At 37.3% G+C, this 20195-nt stretch overlaps 1 protein-coding gene across 5 annotated transcripts in view; it reads left to right on the top strand.

Annotated features, from left to right (window-relative positions):
• Positions 1 to 20195, top strand: part of RAPGEF2 (Rap guanine nucleotide exchange factor 2) — a 167778-nt gene that overhangs the window by 78754 nt on the left and 68829 nt on the right. For 4 of the 5 annotated variants that reach the window (XM_072334202.1, XM_072334200.1, XM_072334201.1 and 1 more), the window contains exons 5-7: positions 8965 to 9040; positions 11022 to 11189; positions 13793 to 13810. In XM_072334202.1, the coding sequence (XP_072190303.1) occupies positions 8965 to 9040; positions 11022 to 11189; positions 13793 to 13810 (262 nt within the window). The remainder of the gene's footprint in view (positions 1 to 8964; positions 9041 to 11021; positions 11190 to 13792; positions 13811 to 20195) is intronic. The other variant, XM_072334198.1, reaches the window with a different exon arrangement.

The following is a 20195-nucleotide window of genomic DNA, read 5'->3' as shown; positions in this document are numbered from 1 at the left end:
AAGCATAAGCAAAGCTGACTTTGTTCAAACCATTCATTATAATGTTGTTGTTGTGGTTTTTTTTTTTTTTTTAATTGCAAAATAACCAGGTTTTTTTTAAAAAAAAGCTCTTCAAGTATTTCCCAGCATAAATTATTGAGGCCTTCTATTGATTTATTCCTAAGACACATCTTTCTTGTTACCTGTTCTTCTGGTGTACCTGCCTTCTAGCTTTCTATACTACAGATGCTGCAAAGTTATACTTCAAAGCTGCAACAAGCTACCTTTGTTTTCATTACTACTTCTTTCCATTTTTATTTATATATTTGTGTATGTACGGTCTAAATACAGGTAGTGAATATAATGAAGAAATCTTATAAGCTCATTTATGTTCTTAGTGTACCTGAAATGGTCATAAAGAATTCTTAAGTGTTATTCCAGTCTGAGATATATTTGGGATTACCTGCTCCTATAAAGGCCCTGAGCATCTGCCACTATCTGCAGTATGTTTGTGAACTGATATAAGATTCTTTGCAACACTTCAGGGAATTTCAGATTGGCTTTTTGACCATTTTTCAACTTAACTTTAGTTTTAAGATAACATTAAGAAGTTGAAGTGAAAAGCAACAAATCTGAAACTTCATGTAATTTTTTAAACATGTCGTAGTCAAAATCACAGCCATGTTCAGTCTAACAGCGAGGTGGAATTTAAAAATTAGGCACTTTACAAATATTAATCTTTTCAAAAAGAAAAACAAAGCCAAGGCACACGTTTTGAGGACTAGCTGAGTGACCTTTCTCTGGAAGGAAACCTCCAGAATCTAGCTAACTTCAAATTATTCTGGGTGGGTTTTCAGGAACTTCTTTTGAAGTGAATGCAGTAGTTAGCTGTATGTTACGAGGTTAATCCTACCTTGATCTGAGTTGTACGTGCATAAGAAATAAGGAAGAGCTTATAATTGCGAAGGTAAAATACTATGGTCTGTCATCTGTTAGGATGCTGACCAAATGCATTCAAAATACCGAAGAAACCTGGTACAGCTTTCAGCTTGTCCACATCAATGCAGTTTCAGTGGGAATTAGTTAAAGTATTAATATGCCCTAAGCGTATGCCCTCGTGATATTAATATCCTTCATGCAGCGTGGCTGTTCTTGGTCATTCTCTGTAGGACCTGTTGGATTCATCCCTGCTTGACATCCCCCTGCTGTGATAGGGTTACTAACCTGGATGCCATCATTCTTATTAGCCTACAGATGGTGATTTGGGTTGCAAGGTGAGCAGGGGACTGCAGTGACGTGGTTTTAGGCTTTTTCCTTCTGAGCTCCCCCCCACCCACCAAATGACATGTACTTAGATGTGGTGCTGCAAGCAAGTTCTGTCCCTGATACTGGAGCTGTTGTATCTGATAGTGTAAACACCTAAGCTATCATATGACACTGGGTAAGTCTAATCGTCCTTATCCATGGTGTTTAGTGAGCTCATGTCTCAGAATTTCAAAGGAGTGACAGGTCTGCAAATGCCTTTTCAATTCATTTCAGTTGCCAACATCTCAATTTTCCTTTCACCTGGAAAGCAAATCTTTGAATAAGCCATTTGCTTTTGCTGAAAACAGTCATAAATATCATGTGAGAATTGAAGAGGTTAAAAAAAAAAAAAAACCTCTTTTTATTTTGATATGCAGATGACTATCACATTTTAATTTAAAGTAATGTTTAACACAAAGCAGAGCAACTTGGGGCTTCACTTGTGTACTTGCCTTTTCTAAGGCATTAATTGTAATGAGAATCAGAGGTGTCAGCCTATATTGTACAGTTCAAATTCTGTGATAACAAGCCTCTGACTTTCAGTAGACAAATCCATGCTTTCATGGTTTTTAGCATGCAGCTTTAACCCAGGGAGCCTGCTGCTACCTTCCCCCCATGCATCCTCCCCATCGCTGCTCACATTAGAGCTGCTCTGCATGCATGAAGGGCTCTGCCTTTTATCCAAGGGGTCAGAAGCTGGCCACGCCAAATTTAGTTTTCTTCAGAACACTTAAGCGTTTCCCTAGGGATGGCTGGTGTGTGTACGTGCCCTTCCTAGTAGTAACTTCTTTTTGCCCTTCATCCCTGTCAAGGGAGACTTGGGTGGAGGAGTGATCTAAATTTCATGTCATCCAGCATGATGATGTGTGAAACAAAGATAAAACGTAGCAAGATTAGAATTGGCCATTAAAAGAGGACTTTTTAAAAAAAAATAAGAATAAAAATCTGGACATACCAAAACAAGAACTGATGTTTTGGGGGAAGGGAGAGGAAAGGAAGAAGTGGGAGAAATTGACTGTGTCACTTATTGCCTCCTCCCTAGAAGACATACAGAAAATAGAGTCCCCATTGTTTTATATCTTTATCTTTAGAATTCACATTCTAAAGATACTTAGCACGATCCTTGTGTATTACATTAGGATGGTTTTCTGTGAGTCTCCTCAATCTAGATGTCAAGTGAGCAGTGTGGTTTTCTCAAAAATAGTTGGGAGGTACTGACTTCATGTACCTAGAGATGTGTTTTTATGATGCTGATGTTAAAAGCTTGGAAAACCAAACTGCACTACGCATTTTGCCTTATGTGTACGGATTTATTCAGGTGCAGCCTGGAAGAGAGAAGGATTAGTTTCAGAGAAGGTGGGGGAGGGAAGGCATTTATTTTAATCTCCACACTGAGATATCCTGCATTGTTAATATTGCAAAGCAGTGATCTGACACCATAGGAATATTTGTGTGTTGTGTTTGAGAACTTGAGAAGAAATGAGGTGTTTGAGTATCTGATTGCTAAAGTTTTGTCAGAAATTACTGCCTGCGCTTCTAGTTCTGATGTCTTGTACATCTTGGTAAAGAAAAAAAGCCAGAAAATATATATGGCACATAATTGCTTGCATTAACCTACCACAGGAACTTTGGTGAACTCTAGAAACAAGGAAGTGCTGCTTGTATTTTTCATTGTGTTGGAACATGACTAAATGGAATATGCTTTCTGGATTAGAGGAAATGCAGATTAATTGGAGTTCATTCTAAAGCAGCAGCTTGGCTCTGAATATTGCATTTACAGATGTGTAGAACTGCCCATGCTTTGTGGAGCTTTCTCTGTAAGACTTAAATGTCAACTCTCTACCACTTGTAGTTCATACTTGAATTAATTACTTTAAGCTAATGCAAGGTGGTAAATGCAACAGAAAATTAAGCTTCAATAAAAAGGGGGGAGACTACAGTTTTGTATGTTCTTTTTCAAAACTAGTTCTCACTAGTGAAACTGGATTTTTTTGTGAGCAAGCTTTGATGTTCAAAAGGAAGGGAAAAGGGCTTATAACTTATAACTTGCCTGTGCTAAGAAATCTGTATTGGAGCTGGGCTGAAGTGAAATCAGAAACTCTGAGGCCTGGTGTGAAGGGGCAATGCTGACCAGCTGCCTGGAAACATGCCCCGTGGAGTGGCTGCCCCCATCTCCAAAATGCTTGTGCAGGGGTGTCTGGGGGCCTGGGGGAGTGGAGTGGTCAAGCCTGAAGAATGCTGCTTTGTCCCCCACTGTCATGGTAGCAAAACAAAAGATAGGCAGAATAAGTCACCTTCCATCCCCACCTGTGACTTTTTGGCTGTCTGTATTTGTAGGTGCTTATAAAAATGAATGGGGTATGCTTAGCATTGGATGTTTCACTTGATTGAAGGTAGTTCTTATTCTTAATATTATTTTTTTTTAACCTTAAGTTATTCTCATTTTGCTTTTAGTCACTGGCATATTTGCATTAATTGTAATTTGGTTATCATAAAGACCTGACATTTTCAATTTTCATTAAAACAACAACAAACAACTTGGGAAATGTAGAAACTGTTAGCTTTCACTTAAAATGTTTCTTCTGTTAACCAGAACATTGTAAACTGCAATACATCAGTCCCTTGTATGTCTGTATGTGAGTGAAATATAAATAGCTGAGATGTGTATGTATTAAAGCGTAGTTATGGAGAACTATCATCCACAGTGTGAGCTCAATTACAGAATTCATGACAATGGGAATAAAATTGTAAATGACTTCTATGGATTAGAACACTTGCTTTTTAATATTTAGCTAACAAAATGTTTGTAAGAAGGAATTTATTTGGAGGTGATGCTTTTGAATAGTCAAGCAGAAAATTAAGAGTTCTCTTGGTCACCATTCACTAATTGTTCTTCACCAATTGTTTTCGGAAATGTAGTCAGGGGATGTATCTTGGGAATAATATATACATGTATATAATATATATATATATAATCTGATTTCAAAATTGTTATGCCAAGACTTACTAAGACTTACTATAAGGTGTATTCCTGCAAATAAAATAGTTTGGTATATCTTTAAGGGCTTTTTTTTTTTTTTTTTTAATGTAGATTTATATTCACATCATGCATCCAGTAGCTTTATGGGAAATAAAAGGAACTGTGATATAAAAGGACTTCAGAAGCCAAATTGCCTCCAGGACAGGTACTGAGGAGAGCATCTGTGAGGTTTAACACTCAAGAGGCCTCAAGTCAGAACTTATCTAGTAGCAAGAAAGAAGCATTGGAAGAACTTCTGCAAAACAAGGTTCTTTGGGGAAATTAGGTGGAGCAGCAACATTCTAACCCAACAGACTCTTGGCTGTCTACATTACTGTTAACCTCTGCATCCCCTAGTGTCAGCTACCTGCACAAAGATAGCTTTAAACTGCCTTAGCCTGGTTGTAATTCTCATGCACATCACTGATAGAGGGAAAGTAGTTGCAACTCTGGGATTCTCTCAGATGCATTGTGGACTTAGTTACAAACAAGGTTATTTTTAGGAGCTGAAAATAATAAGGGTCAGGTAGGAAAAGAAGATTTTATCTTTATTCAATGAGGCACTTTAGAATGAAATGCCTAAGGAGTGACAGAAGCAAATGTAATGTGCATATGATGCAAAATTCTCTACTGCATTTTAAACATAAATCACATTTTTAATCTTAAGATCCCTGGTGAAATCAAATATCCATAACCTTGTTTCACACCACAGTAAGGAAAGGAATAAATTTGTCAAATCCCTAGTCCTTGGAAATCAGCTAGTAAGGGCTTTCTACATTTTACATTACCTAGCCATTTCTCCTGTAGACTGCATATTTTGTGTTAAATCTGGGTAGTCAAACTCATTTTATCTAAATCAGGTCTAGCATCAAAGTCTGGGAAAAAAAGTTTTGAGCAAAAGTTACTAAAACAGCTCTGCTGTTCTGAAGGTAAGGTCAGTCCTTCCCCTGAAGGACTCAACATTTGACTCTGCAGGTGGAGTTCTGTGCTAGGAGGAAAACCTAATGAGTTTCTTAAAAACCCAGAGACCTTGATTGTGATCCCGTACAAAGACAGGAGGGAGAGTTGGGGCTCTTCCGCCAGGAGAAGGGAAGGCTCTAGGGGGACCTTGTAGTGGCCTTCCAGTACCTGATAAGTGGCTACGGGAATGTTGGGGGAGGCACTTTTTATAAGGGCAAGTAGTGACTGGATGATCCTGCCAGAAATGGTTTTAAACTGGAAGAGGGTTGATTTAGACTAGATATTGGGAAGAAATTCTTTCCTGCGAGGGTGGTGAGACACTGGAACAGTGAGGCTGTTAATGCCTCCCTTCCTGGAAGCATTCAAGGCCAGGCTGGATGGAGCTGTGAACAACCTGGTCTAGAGGGAGAAGTCCCTGACTGTAGCAGGGGGTTGGATCTAGATGATCTTACAGGTCACTTCCAACTCAAATCATTCTATGATAACATTCCTTTGGTGTTTTGTAGAAGGCTGTACAGCTTGCACTTTTTGATTAGCTCGGTGAATAGGCTGTATTATGCGTTGGTTATTTGGTTCTTTCTAGTTCTTATTAATATTTTAAACAACTTATTTTTGTTCAATTGAATCAAGTTTGTTTGGTGCTTTTCCTCTACCTTATGGCTAGTTACTTTAGCAGAGGATTTAGAACAGAGAAGAGCATCCTTTTCTGGTCTTTACCTTTTGCTCTTGTATCAAGCTCTGATAAATTAATTTTGATTTAAAAAAAGAAAACTTTTTGATTTTGATGTCAGCCTTCTGAATTAAATCAGTGGGATTGGCAGTGCCCTAAGGTTCCAGTTGTTTCTCAGTTGTATGCCAACATAAATTTGTGTGACTGTGTAGTTAATCAGATGTAGTTCTGGTACAGGTAGCATGCTAACACTGTCCTGAATGTTGCGCCACCATCACAGCTGGTCATAGCTGAGCATGTGTAGAAGCAGTGGGCTCCTTGTTCTCACTGATTACCTGTGCTCCTTGCTGATAATGTGTTTTCAGTAGCAGATTGGAGGTCAGGAGCTTCAGTTGCAATGGCACCTTTGAGGAGAGAGCTGTGACATTTGAAGTGTCATTGCATTTTTTGGCTTTGATTTACTTGCTGTCATAAAAGCAATATTTGATAAAGATTACAGTTTGTTTGTAATCTGAAGTGATTTGTCTTTGTTCAAGGATTATGCCTGCTCTGATAAATGTGCTGTCATAGGAGTAAAACAACCACGGTATGGTTTTTTGGTGCAAGACTTGGTGTGCTACTGAGAGTGGAAACACAGAACTTTATTTGTAGTAATTCAGTTTATGCCTCTTTTATTAGTTTGTTGGCTTCCTGTTACGTTGTGCTGAAAGTTAAAATCCAAACAAATTTTTTGGAGTTCTAGAACAGCGTGTCCCAAAACACTGCTTTTTCTTTCTGCTACACCTGCCCAGAACTTTTGTATGGTGACAGTGATTAGCAAAATGGAGAAGCTAGAAATTGATGCTTACAGGCAGTAATAAGACGAGAAAACTTTCAGGCAGAAAGTGTATGTGCATTTTCAGTTGAAATTGGTGTTTCCTCTGAAACCAATGGTTGCAAGCAAAGGGGGGATGAGGATCTGCAGGGAAAAAAATAAACAAACAAACAAAAGCAAACCACTTTTATTGCTTTAGTTAAAATATTAAATAAATACATTTAAGGTCCATTTTTTTCACTGTTGTGTTTTTCAATCAGCAATTTCATTTACCATCTCCTTTCTCTTTTCTCATTCCTCCCTCTTCAGTGAGGCTTTAAGGAAGCACCGTTCCTCACATCAGATTAATAGCCAAGAAAATAAGTTTGTCACTTCTTCAGTGGTCTAAGGAATCACGATGCGGTTTCATTTTCTTGTACCTTTAAGAGTTGAATTTCTATAAAAATTCAGGAAGGCAATGCAGAGTAAAGCGCCCTGTGGTTTGTTGTGGGACTGTAGAAGGAAGCATGTGTTTGCCTCTAGGAAAATATGCATTTTGTTGGGAGACTTCTTTATTGCATGTTTCTTTTCAAGAGGCTTAGTATTCTGGAAAATTTTTTCTATTGTAGAAGTCCCATGTACCATTAAACACGATTATTTTTTTGATGAATAAGCACAGCTGGCATTTCTTTTCAATATGTGACTGCCTTCTTTTGGAGCTATAACGTGCTGTTGTTAAGAGATTAGCCTTCGGGGTAGCAAGTTAAATTGTTCATTTCCACTAATCGCCAGGCAGGACAGGAGAGCAGATATAAACTGGCTAGACGTGCTGTTCAGATTGGCATATGAGCTTCTGAAGTTTGCTTATTATGAAATGCTTTTCGAAAAGTTACTTTTCACCAACTCTGTGTGTGTCACTGGGCCTATGTATTCCATAATTGCTTAAAATTTAGATCTTACAATCTTTTTTAGTCTGGTTTGTTTTTCTTAAGCTTCCTTAACAGTGGCCTTCTGAAGTTCCTCAACCCCTTTTCCTGTGACTTTTATTTTTGCATTCTCATTTATTTTTGCATGAAAAAAAATGTGTGTATACATGCACGTATCCATATTCTTTTCTATGCTGGATATGAGAGAATTTGAGGAAACAAAGTTGTCTTTTGAAAATCCTGAGGAACATTGGGAAGCTCAGTGCCGTGCAGGTAGCTTCGGTGCGTAGGAATAAGGGAAGGCTTTCCATGCTTTCTTGAGCCCAATACTCCAGTAAGAAAAAGGCTAGGAGATTACATCAGCTTGTGGGAGATATGTGTTACAACAGGCTTGTTAGAACCAGCTGCAAGGTGAGTCCAGAATTACCACATCTCCCATTGTCCTGTCTGTAGCAGAAAAGGTCTGGCATTGACCTGTCAAGTCTAAATAGGAGCTAACTGGATGAGGAGGGGTAGGGGGTAGCACACACCTCAGAAACAAACTTCAGCTCTTTTTTTTTCTTCCACCTTGGCTGCATATCTAATCATAGGAGGGCTTGTATTGTATTTCACTGAATTATGTACTGCGTCTCTGCTGCTGCCTTTCCCTGCTTCTTTGCACCTGAGCCGGCAGAAACACACTTATTTAATACAGGCAAGCACTTCAGAAATGGAAACCAGAATTGCTGTTTTATTTTATCCTATAGGAAGCAAAAATATTATCATGCTTAATTGTTGCACTAACGTGGGAATATGTAATGGAAGGCAGAACAAGCTTTTGCCCTTATCAGTTCAGTTTGGGAATACTCTTGCATTCAGAGTACTTACTTCATTAATTTATTTTGAGTTAAAAACGAAACCCAAACAAAAAAGCTAATTGAAGTTGATCAGTCTTTTTATTCTTTCATTTACATGCTAGTTAGCTTTCTTTATGGAAATGCAGATGGTTTAAGTAACTTAATACTGTAATGCCAGAAGAAGATACTAGATCAAACTCTAATGTGGTTCAGAATCAGCCATGCATCTTAAGTACCCTGTGCTTGATTGACATTTGTTTTAGTGCTAATGGAATTATTTAGCAGTTACTCTCAGTAAACTACGTGAATCAAAAATACACCGCTCCTGTTGTCCCTGGGTAGCAGCTATGTGTAGGAGGCCGTATGCATGAAACTGTTATGTTGTGAATAGGTATGTATATATTTTTGTGCTTTATAAGATCTGGATAGAATATAAATATGCTTATGGATCTGATGGACATATTTTTGTTCCTCAGTTTTGGCAAGCGTTCTGCAGGAAGCTTCAGGCGTGGCTGTGAATGCATTGTTTTAGAGCCATCTGAAATGATTGTGGTAAGAATATTTTCATGAAATTTCTTTAATTTCTTTATTATTATTATTTCAGAAAAGAACTTCATTTTACAGACCGTTTTTGATGAACACTAAAGTTTTCAATAAAATATGTTGAGATCTGTTTACACGTGAGCTTTTATAAATGCAAGATGTCATGCATAACTTTCTTGTCTTTCCTTGCATATCACACTTACAGGAGAGGCATCTTTTTATACAGTTGCAGTTTCCTTGTAACTACAGATTTTGCTTGTGTTAGCAGAATAGCAGAATGCTTATGTGTAATTAAAAATGGCTTTACTTAAAGCACAAGTACTTTAAAGTATTAATCTCAGGCTTGTTTAAGTAATTGTTTGATTAAATGAAATGTATTTTTACTTATTGGGTTTAAAGAATCAGTTTGAAAGTTTTGAAGTAATACCAGCTTTTCTGTGTGCAAGTTGTCCTGTCGGTGGCATCTGCTGTAGTTTAGGGGCAGAACAGCATCACTTGCTAGGGTTCACAGACACACATGTTTTTAGTCGTGGGTGCATCATCTGAACAAATAGTCATCTCTCTTCTTCCATTTCTACTTGAGAAACCTGTTTTATGAATTTAATTCAGCACAGAAAGAGAAATGGAAGGCACGTGTAAGAAATGCTAACTACTTTTTCCTTAGCCCTAAAGCTCTCTTTAATACTCCCTTATTTAGAAGCAGCTCCTCAGCAGCAGCCCACTGCTAATGCCCTGTGCCAGACCACAAGTTCAGGAAAGGATGCATGGTCCCAAGGTTGTTCTCTGCAAGGTTATAGTTCAGTTGATTATGTGAGCGTTTGTCTGTCTTATCCATTTTGAAGTTTTTGGGAAGTGATTGAAATGCAGACGTAGGGAAATAAGCTGAGGAAGCAGCAAGACAGAAGTAAGCTTCAGGACAGACAGGGTTATCAGTTGGCAAACCAGGTAAACTGTGCTCATGCCCTTGTATTGGTACACTGAAAGTTACATTAGTGATGTGAGCTGGCAAGTACATGACACTTCTGACTGATCTGATGCAATTTCTATTCATCTAATATTTATTTGTCTTACTGAAAAGGGTCCTTACAGAGGACCCTTGCTAGGTGCCTGATAATCCCTTCTCTGCACCTCTGCTTTTTAACCCTGGCAGGTTCAACTCAATTGAAGAATGGTTTAACTGAATCCCCATGTGTGGCCAGTAATGAAAAGCTTTCTTGTTGTTGCCCTGTTAGTGTGGAGTAGTGTTTTTGTTGATAGGGTGAACACAGAAGGGATGTTGAGTCTTAGCCAAATTACTATAAAAAGAATGTTCTTTCAGGAAAGACAGAATTCTTAGTTTGAAATATTTTTCTGTTCAGTCTGCTGTTGTTTAGTAATTGAGTGCTATGAAGGATCTGAAACTGAGAAGCTTTACTTTAGCTTCTTATTAGGATCTACCTAATAGGTATCTTTATTCTCCCTGCTATTATTTTTAATTTGTTTTTAGATTAATCCAATCCATTAGAAAATGTGTTTTATGCTCTTGAGAATATGGAAGTAAATAATAACAAATAGTGCTGCTTATAGAAAAGCAAAGCTTTTGCCATAGGTTGGTTAGGAAAGATCTGAGATGTCAAAGAGAAGTCAGTAGGAAAACAACCAACTACTCTCATATACATTTTTCTTTTTTTTTTTTTTTTAAATAGTGATTTTAGCAGTGGATAATTTGCTTCTGTGCAAGAAAAAGAAGTGAGAGGGGATGGCGGCAGCATATTTGAAAGAAGTATTGGTGCTCCGTACTTCTGTTCATAGCTAAATTTGCTTGTTTTATCATCTCTCAGGGCATTTGATTTTTTTATTTTTATTTTTTTGGTAATGGCTTCACTCTTTGTGCTGAAAATGCAGAAATTACAGCTAACTGCTGTTTTTGTAATAGAAATAGTTGTATTTCTAACATGCAAAAGCATTTTTATTTCTTATGGGGAATGATGCTTCCTTGAATCTATTATAGGTCGATTATATGGATGAAAATGAAGAATATTTTCAGCGTCAAGCTTCTCACAGGCAGTCTCGAAGGAGGTTTAGGAAAATCAACCAAAAAGGGGAGCGACAAACAATTATTGATACTGTTGATCCTTATCCTGTGGGGAAGCCACCTCTGCCTAGAGGCTACCATACGGTAAGCTATCTGTATTTGTTTCACAACAACATAAGCAGGAAAACTGCTGAATATAAAAATCTAAATGTCTAAATGTGTTGGTATCTTAAAATGTATGTTTCTGCAGGGGAGGAGTTTCCCCTTACAATACTGTGCATTTGCTTCTATTGCTAGGTGAGTGTGTACAACTCCCCTTTTAGTTCATAGTTGAAAGCATGGTTTCTGACTGTGAATGTCACCTATTATTTCTTAGTGTTTGAGTCGTTACTACTTGAAGTTGTGGGAAGAAACCTGTTCTAATTTCTATTTGATGTTAGATCACAGTACAAGTGGTTTAGTGTACAATGCTCTTGTTAACTTGGTGAGGAACTCATTCACATATATGATGACTGCTGTTGCAGAAAAAAGACTGTACTGCATTGTAGTAGGCCATATTCTTAGCTTAATTCTGTTGTTTCTTCTTGGAATCTAGAGCTTAGATGTCAAAATAATCTTTATTGATATCTGCATCAACCCATGTATATACATGGGTTTCAGTGAGCTATGTATTCTGCCCTTCATTAGGGAGATAATTCTGTCATTTTACGTGATTTCTTTTTATTGGGTAATCTTATATGTTGAAAGCTTGTGGTCTTTCTCCTGAGACCAAAATATTAATTAAATTGTATTCTACAAAAGGTTTTGTTATATGTCTTTTAAACTGGGGAAAGCTCTTTGAGATTAGTATTTGTATTGATTTCAACTGTGAACAAAATACTGGAAAAGCCATTTGTCTTTGGCTCACGCTTGATTGCTTAAGTCTTCAAATCTGCAAAAAAGGCATGGATACAGAGAACTTTGTGTGTATTTAGTCTTGGTGAGTTCATTTGGTTGAGTTTTGCACAAAGTTAACCACGTGCATATAAATACACAGGATTAGAGCTTTAGCTTTTGGAATGCCATCTTTGGTCCAATGCAGAGTTGTAGTATTCTTCCATTTTTTCCTTTATCCTTATGCTTTAATTTCAGTATATTCAGTATGTGTCTTTGAGTGTGTAGATGTTTGATTACATCTCCTGTTAATTATACAGGCTTTTCCTCGTAAGTTGAATAATTACTTATGCCAACAATCAGTTTTTTGTTTATACAACATTTTTTAATGGTTTAATTTTCAGTGCAGTTTTAAGTGCCTCTAAATTTACTATGAATTGAACCATTTCACTAGATTTGAAGATGAAACAGTTTACTAATTTTATTTTTGAAAAATAAAAATGCAGAATTGTACTTCATAGGACTTAAAAACACAGGAAGAATTTTTTCCTATTGATATTGATGTTTACATTGAGCTTAGAAAACCATTCTGGTGTGATATTTATATAATATGTAGGATAATATTTAGATAATACACAATGCCATTTGCATTCATAGGTCTATGCCTATTTTATAAATATCACTTTAGGTATACATAGTGAGTTTTTCTAAGTTTAACTTTGGTAGTAAGAGCAGAAGCCCATTCTGTACCGTTTTTGTTTTGTTCATAGTGATTTTGTGTATGTGTTGGAAAATTCATTGCAACAGGGATTTCTTTTTGAGTTGGAAGAGGTTGCCAAATAAACTGTAAAATCTGCAATAATTGCAGTAAAATGTTGCTTTAAAAAGTAAATATGATGTGTGTGACGGACTTTATTTTTCTCAAAGCAAATACTGTATCAAAACTGAAATGAGTTTTACAGTGTAGTAAAGGCTTTCTCCCCGTGTTGACCAATTTCTTCCTATTTTTACAGCATTTGGTGATCTTGTACACATGCTTCCCATTCTCTTCTCTTGTCAATACCTTTTTTATTGCTTCCACCACTTGTCTTAAAGACTTCATTGTCTCTTTTCCCTTCCTATTTTCTGTCCCCTGAGTTCATATTTTTTAGTCTTCTTGAAAAATCAACTAGAGAAATTAAGGATTAAAAAACAGCAACAACACAGGAATTCGAAGTATATTTTAGCACAGGCCTTAAGGGCTTATTAGTCAGCATTTGTCAAGGTCTCATCTTTGGTTCCACTTAGGAGTAAACAGTGAGCAGCGTTTAAAATAAACAGATGTACAGATACTGCAGTAAATAATGTTAAAGGTGTTGAAAACGAATGAATACAATGAATTTATTTTGAAATCTGCCCTTCATCGTGGATAGATTCTTGTTTAGATGTTAGATGCATGATGTTTAAAATAATAGAGCTGCTTTGATAGCATCCTTAATATCATTACTGAATGTATAATTTACTTATTTTTATTCCTAATCCAAATTCTTACTTATCATGTAGTATGAATTTTGGTTGATAGATCATTAATGCTGTATTTCCAATACTTTTCTTCAGAAAGTCCAAACTCTATCTTCTGAGGAGAGTTTGTGGAAATGTGGAGGGAAATATGAAGTTATCTTAAATGCATGGCTGTGCTTTTCATGAACTTAAATGCAGTAGTCTTAGTTGTGGCATGACTTTCTGCACATGAGGCCAAAATGTAAGGGAGAGTGCACCCTCATTAACATAGTTTTAACATTATCTTCATAGTTGTGGAATGTACTATGGCATGTCTGATAATGTTCATCTTTTCCTTTCCTCCTATATGGCATTCATTTCATTTTGGCTCACAGGAATGCACTAAACCTCAGGTATTGTAACTTACTGTGTATGGTCCACTAACGATGTACTTGTGGGTTTGCGGTGTGATGTGATAATGCTGATGCAATGTTCTAACTGAAAGTGCCTCCTAGCCTTTGTTCTGACACTTGAACAGTTTCATTATAACATTCAAAATACTAATGTGAAAATGGAGTTTGATGACTATTGCCCGGCCTGATTGACCTTTCTTCATTGCTTTCATGTCTTGTGATTTAGAGAAAACAGATTAATAAATCAAAGGAGGAAAAATAAAATATTTAGTTATTGACAGAGGTTTTACTCATGTGACTTTTCTGTCATGTGGGCCTGAATCTTTGATTCTTGATTGCAAAAATAAGGACACTTGTAGCTGTTTTCTTCCTTTGTCACTAGGAGAGAGAAATGGAGTGTGAGAAGGTGAGGAGCACAGATAAGCACTTGCAAGAGTGCCTTTTGTACATCTTCTATCTTCTTTCCTGGTGCTTTGCACTGATCTTGGAAAAAGTGGTTGGATTTTGTGGGGTTGTTCTTTTGTCTTTATTTTTTAGGTTTTGTGAGATGTTTGCATGGCCATTATTTGAAAGGCTGAAGGACTGGGCTTGTTAGGAAGGGAGGAAAGTTTGCCCAAGTGAGTCAGGTATCACAGAATGATACCAAAAATAAAGAAGCTTTGGCTGACATCAGATCTCAAATGCAGACACAGTAATTTGAAGACCTGAGTGCTGCCTTTGGCAGATGAGTTGCCGATGTCAAAGTAAGCATTTAGCAAATCCAGTATTTGCTAAGAATGAATCCCATCAAACTGTTTAGTATCTCCGCTATTATGTGTGAGAAATCTCTTGTGATAGAGCTGAAAACAAAACTATTTATCTTCAGAATTCTTCCCTGCCTTCAGTTATTCTTTGATCAATTCCTCTGAAAGTTTGTCATAAAAGGTACTTATTTCAAAAGTTTTGTCCATACCACATTACTCATTGAATTGTTTAAACAGCTTCAAAGGGTTCAAATTTCAATACAGTTCCATTGTCAGATGCAATTGACTTGTGTGTTAAAATTCTTTCTTCAGTACGTGTGATACCTTTCTTTCCAGGAAGAAAAAAGTTCTCTTTTATCTGGAGAACAGTGCTCACCAATTTTTCAGTGGGTTTGTGAATCCTGGGTTATGTATGGTAATAAAATATTATGACAAAGAGTGATAGTTTGATCCTTAAAATATTGAATGAATTTTGAGTTCTTCACAATATTTTGATAACTTACGCTAATTCTTTAAGGACCATTTGAAATTATACCTAATGCTAAGGTGTGTGAATTTTGGAACATGGTTTCTGGGGTAAAAACAACAACAAAAACAACTTGTTAGCATGTGGAAATAAAATGGCATCCTTTTCTCCACCAGTTTTAGTTCAGTAAAATGAATTTGCTTTGATAAGGTGAGCATAAGCTACTTCTACTTGATTTTGGGAAATCTTGTATGGATTTCTTTAAATAATTTTTACTTGTTCTTGTGGTGTCTGAAACTGTCTTTAATTAGATTAGTACCTCCTGACTTAGTAATAGAAATTGTATTTTAACTTTAAACATAATTGTATTTTGCTTGCATCTGTCGTGAAGATGATTTAACCTGCTTATTAGCCTTTGTTGTGTTGTGTGACTTGACTGTAAAGAATGTGGGCTCTACCTCCTAGGAAGCTGTTCGGCTTTCTTGCTTTATACTGACTTTTTCTTTCTTTTTTGAAACTTCATAATAGAGTAGTAGAAGAAGTATGGGTAGACCCATAGGTAAAATGCTGAAGCACCAGCCCTGAAACAAACCCATTGCATGTTTTTTTTCCTCTCTGTGATAATCTGACAGGGTTTGGGTTATTTAACATCTCTATGAAAGTTGCTGCTGGTGCATCCTCAGCCAGACTTGTTAAAGCTGCCTGCTGAAGCTCAGCACAATTCCTGCTGTCTTCAGGAGGTTCTCTTAACCTACTCAGCTTGAGGTTCACCAGAGGCAATCTACTTATCCCATGAATGCTGGAAGGAAAAGAGCACTGGGTGTGAGCCCAATGATAACCTCTGCTTTTCCCTCAGGTTACAATTATTTTTGTATTATTACAAAAATAATAATTTCATGCTGTGTGCTTTGGAGCCATTCATCCCACTGGTAGTGTTAAGGGCAGACAAGTATTGTTCTTTGGGATTTTTATGAATGGAGTGACTGAAAATTTGAATGAGGAGGTCTGGAAATGAAACCATGTGTGGTCTGGCAGAGTCTTACCAGTAGTCGTGGCTCTCTGGAAAAGAGTATATGAAAATAAGGTGGCTTATTTGATTTCTTTAAGTCATTTTAAGTCAGGAGCAAATGAGAAAATTGTAGGAACCTTGCTTCCCTGTCCTTAACTCCTCTTGCAATTAAAATTTACTTCAAATTACTGGTTGGCCCTGGGAATGACCAACCTGTCAGACTCACCTCAGTGCTGGGTAAAATCAGGGAGCAGATTTTCCTGGAAGTTATGCTAAGGCATATGGAAGGCAGAGAGCTGATATGGGAGAACCAGCATGGCTTCACCAAGGTCAAACACTGCTTGATCAACCTAGTGGCTTTTCATGATGCTGTCACTGCATCAGTGGGCAATGGAAGAGCCACTGATGTCATCTGTCTCAAGTTCAGTAAGGCCTTTGACATGGTACCCCACAACATCCTTCTCTCCAAATTGGAGAGATATGGATTTGATGGGTGGACTGTTCAATGGATGAAGAACTGACTGCAGGATTGAATCCATAGGTCAATGACTCCATGTCTGGATGGAGATCAGTGACAGAATCACAGAATCACAGAATCACAGAATTATAGGGGTTGGAAGGGACCTCTAGAGATCATCGAGTCCAACCCCCCTGCCAAAGCAGGCTCCCTACACCACGTCGCACAGGTAGGCGTCCAGGCGGGTCTTGAATATCTCCAGAGAAGGAGACTCCACCACCTCCCTGGGCAGCCTGTTCCAGTGCTCCGTCACCCTCACCGTAAAGAAGTTCTTGCGCACATTCGTGCGGAACTTCCTATGCTGGAGTTTCAGCCCGTTGCCCCTAGTCCTGTCCCCACGCACTACTGAAAAGAGACCAGCCTCGCCACTATAGCTCCCACACCTCAGGTATTTATAAACCTGGATCAAGTCCCCTCTCAGCCTTCTTTTCTCAAGGCTAAACAGACCCAGACAAATGTTGTCCCCTAGGGGTCAGTGCCAGGACCTTTTAATATCTTCAGTTACATTGATAGCGGGATAGTGTGCACTTGTCAGCAAGTTTGCTGATGACACCAAGCTGTAGGGTGTGGTCCCTGTGATATGGTGGGTGTCCTGTCCCTGGGGACTTTCAAGGCAAGGATGGAAATAAGGCCCTGGGCAACCTGATCTAGCTGTGGTGTCCCTGTTCATTGTGGGGGAGTTGGACTAGGTGACCTTTAAAGGTCCCTTCCAACTCTCAGGGTTCTATGGGCAAAGTAACCTCTCTTTTTTCCTGATGCTATTTTGCAATCGCATTATATGCTACTCAACTATCTCTCTATAACTGTTATTGTGATATATATTGTTATTGTGATATATTATGAAGTACTCTTATTAGTACATTGTATTCTATATCCACAGATAATGCTGTAAAGACAATATGTATTTCCTGTCCCTGTGTGGCAAAATGCCACCTTGTAACCACACAGCTTCCTTCCTTCTCTTATTCTGCAAGGAACATGTTAGTATATGAGCAACATTGTTTTTTATTTTGTATAGGACCTGCAGCAAACCAAAATTGTTAGATCTTTCTCCTTTTAGAAATATCTACTGGCAAACTAATGCAAAATTAATGACATGCAGTGCGTTATTTACTCAACTAGCAGCTTCTGTCAAAGCATGCCTATTTTTGTGTATTACATCATCCCTGCTGAAGAACTCATGTATCCATTGGGATTTACTGTTCTTTTATTCCCTTTAGAAGGGCTTACGCCTATGTTGTAACTGGATTTGTAATTGTGATTGGATTTGGAAATTCAAAGAGCAACATACTATAAGTTATGTAGTATTTTATGCAACTGGGGTGTCAGTAATCTTACCGACAGTTCCATTGTTTAGATACATTACTAACATTTGGTCTTGTTTACAGATTGTGGAGGTTGACAGTAGTTTATGAACACACATGTGATACTTTGGTTGATAACAGCAAAGATTTTCCAGTATAGCATTTTCTGTTGTTATTGAATTGTGGCGTTCTTTTTTAATATCATACATGATGCTGCTTTTCTGAGGTGTGTGGAGTATAGGACTAAAACCTAACTAAAGATGTTGATCATTAAAGTGGAATGTTGTTCATGTAGAAGAAAATTAATTTTTTTCATAACTCTTTCCTAAGTTGATCATTGCATAATGTAACTAATCAAAAATATGGAATTTCTGCTACTGAAACTTGATTAGAGTTGAGGAAAATTTAAATACAAAACAAAACCCTACATGTTTTTAAATACTTTTTACATATGTTATCTTAATTAGCATAAAGTTGTTTTAGAAATGATGGTTGCATATCAAATGTGTAAATGGAAATGGAAGCTAGGTATAGATCATGTTTGTGTTCAGCATATGATATTTGCATCTCTGCAGAGATGGACATCAGAAGTGATAGTATTAGCCCTCTAAAGCATGGCCGGCTCATTTTCCCAAGCATCTTAGCTACTGTTATGTGAGCTGTGCTTGACATAGTGACTTAAAGATAAAATTACTAGTGCTTGGCATCAATCTGTCTGCTAAAGGTTCTGTTTCTGAGAACTTTTAAAGGTATTTCTGAATACAGACTAGATAAGTTGAAGCACAGTCTTTGCTTGTACTTTGCCCTATGTGACAGCCCAGTTTTGGGGAGCTAACTGCTAAATAAAATGAAGTAGTTGCTTTGAATTTGCTACAAGGCTTGCATGTAAATCCTTCCCTTTTCTTTACCATTCTAGTGATGTGCTTCTGTAGCCATACTCTGGTCACTGAGGAAATAAGTCTTCTTAGAGAGAACTTTTTTAGTTCCTGGAATCTAGACATCTATGATGGAAGGGTATTTGGTATGACAGAAAATAGTCTGTTCTTTTATGTAAGATCTAGTTAATGTGTTAGTATTATGTTGCATGCTTGTAATGAGTTTTGGGAGTTTATTCTTTAGTAATTAGCCTTAATTATCTGCCAATTCAAAGGCAGTAAAGTTTTGTTATGCACCTGGAACATCTGGCAGTGTTATGTGTAATATTGATATGCCTGGCATAAAAACTGCACAGACAATGCTTCTGTGCTGTTTTGCGTCATTTGTATATGCACGTGTGTATACGTGCTTGCTAAAATTTACCATAATTTACCTTGTCTTTTCATTTGACTCTGTTATATTCCTCACCAGCAGTTCATTATTCTCTTGAATGCTGTAATTTGTGTATAAAGGTGTGCAGTGCAGCTAACTGGTTTTTAAAGTCTGCAAATGTTCTCCGGACATGAAAGATGATCCTAATACTAAGCACGCTGATGTTTTCAGATAAGAATCTTCTGATCTGCCAATACAAAACAATGTAGATTCAAATTAGAGAGACCGAATTTGGTAGATACACCTAATTTTATTATATATCCACATAATTGATACTAAAATTACAAGGGAAAAAAATAGTATTAAATTTGAAAAATAGGACCTTTGTCAGTGGATGGTAGTTGGCTCCCTGATTAACTTAATAGTCACGTGAAGGGAGTGAGAGAAAAGGTACTTGGAATTTTATTTTCAGGTCTCTGAAAGATGTAATGCTGTTTTTAGACTCTTTAAAATGGGTCACTTTGGTAATTATTTTTCCAAAATAAGAAATATGAGGTTCTATGCAGTTGTTACTGATGTAAGCAAAATATCTGGATAAATATTTCTGTACAGTTGCTAGAACACAAGGCTCTCATAGTATGATAGTGCATGCTGTATATTACACAAGGGAGAAATTGCAGCAACGTGAGGAGAGAGTTCTCCAAAAAGAAAATGATGTTATGCTGCTAAATTATGTTTAGTGTTGGTTTTAATTGGGAACCCCTGGAGTAGGCTCTAGGGAGAATTTCCCTGGATAAAACTGTGTCTGAAGACAACAACAAAAGTTAGTTCCTTTCAATCGATAACTGAAGTGAATGAAAATCCTTTTTAATAGCACCCAGCACTACCAAAGTTAAACTTCCTTAAAATAACAGCAATACTTTACCTAACATAGGAGATGTCCATATAAGCAGTCAAAAGGACAGACAGAAAACAATCAATATCACATATGCTGGAAAAACTACAACTTCCACCAGTATGGGAGGTATCTGCAAACCTAGCAGAAGATGGAGGTTTATTGCCAGACTTCTGTCTGTTTGCACCTTGAGAACACAGTGA

Source organism: Excalfactoria chinensis, chromosome 4 (genome assembly GCF_039878825.1).
Source record: "Excalfactoria chinensis isolate bCotChi1 chromosome 4, bCotChi1.hap2, whole genome shotgun sequence".
NCBI classification, from domain to species: domain Eukaryota; kingdom Metazoa; phylum Chordata; class Aves; order Galliformes; family Phasianidae; genus Excalfactoria; species Excalfactoria chinensis.
The sequence above is the reverse complement of the archived record's forward strand: the minus strand, read 5'-3'. Positions and strand labels throughout refer to the sequence as shown.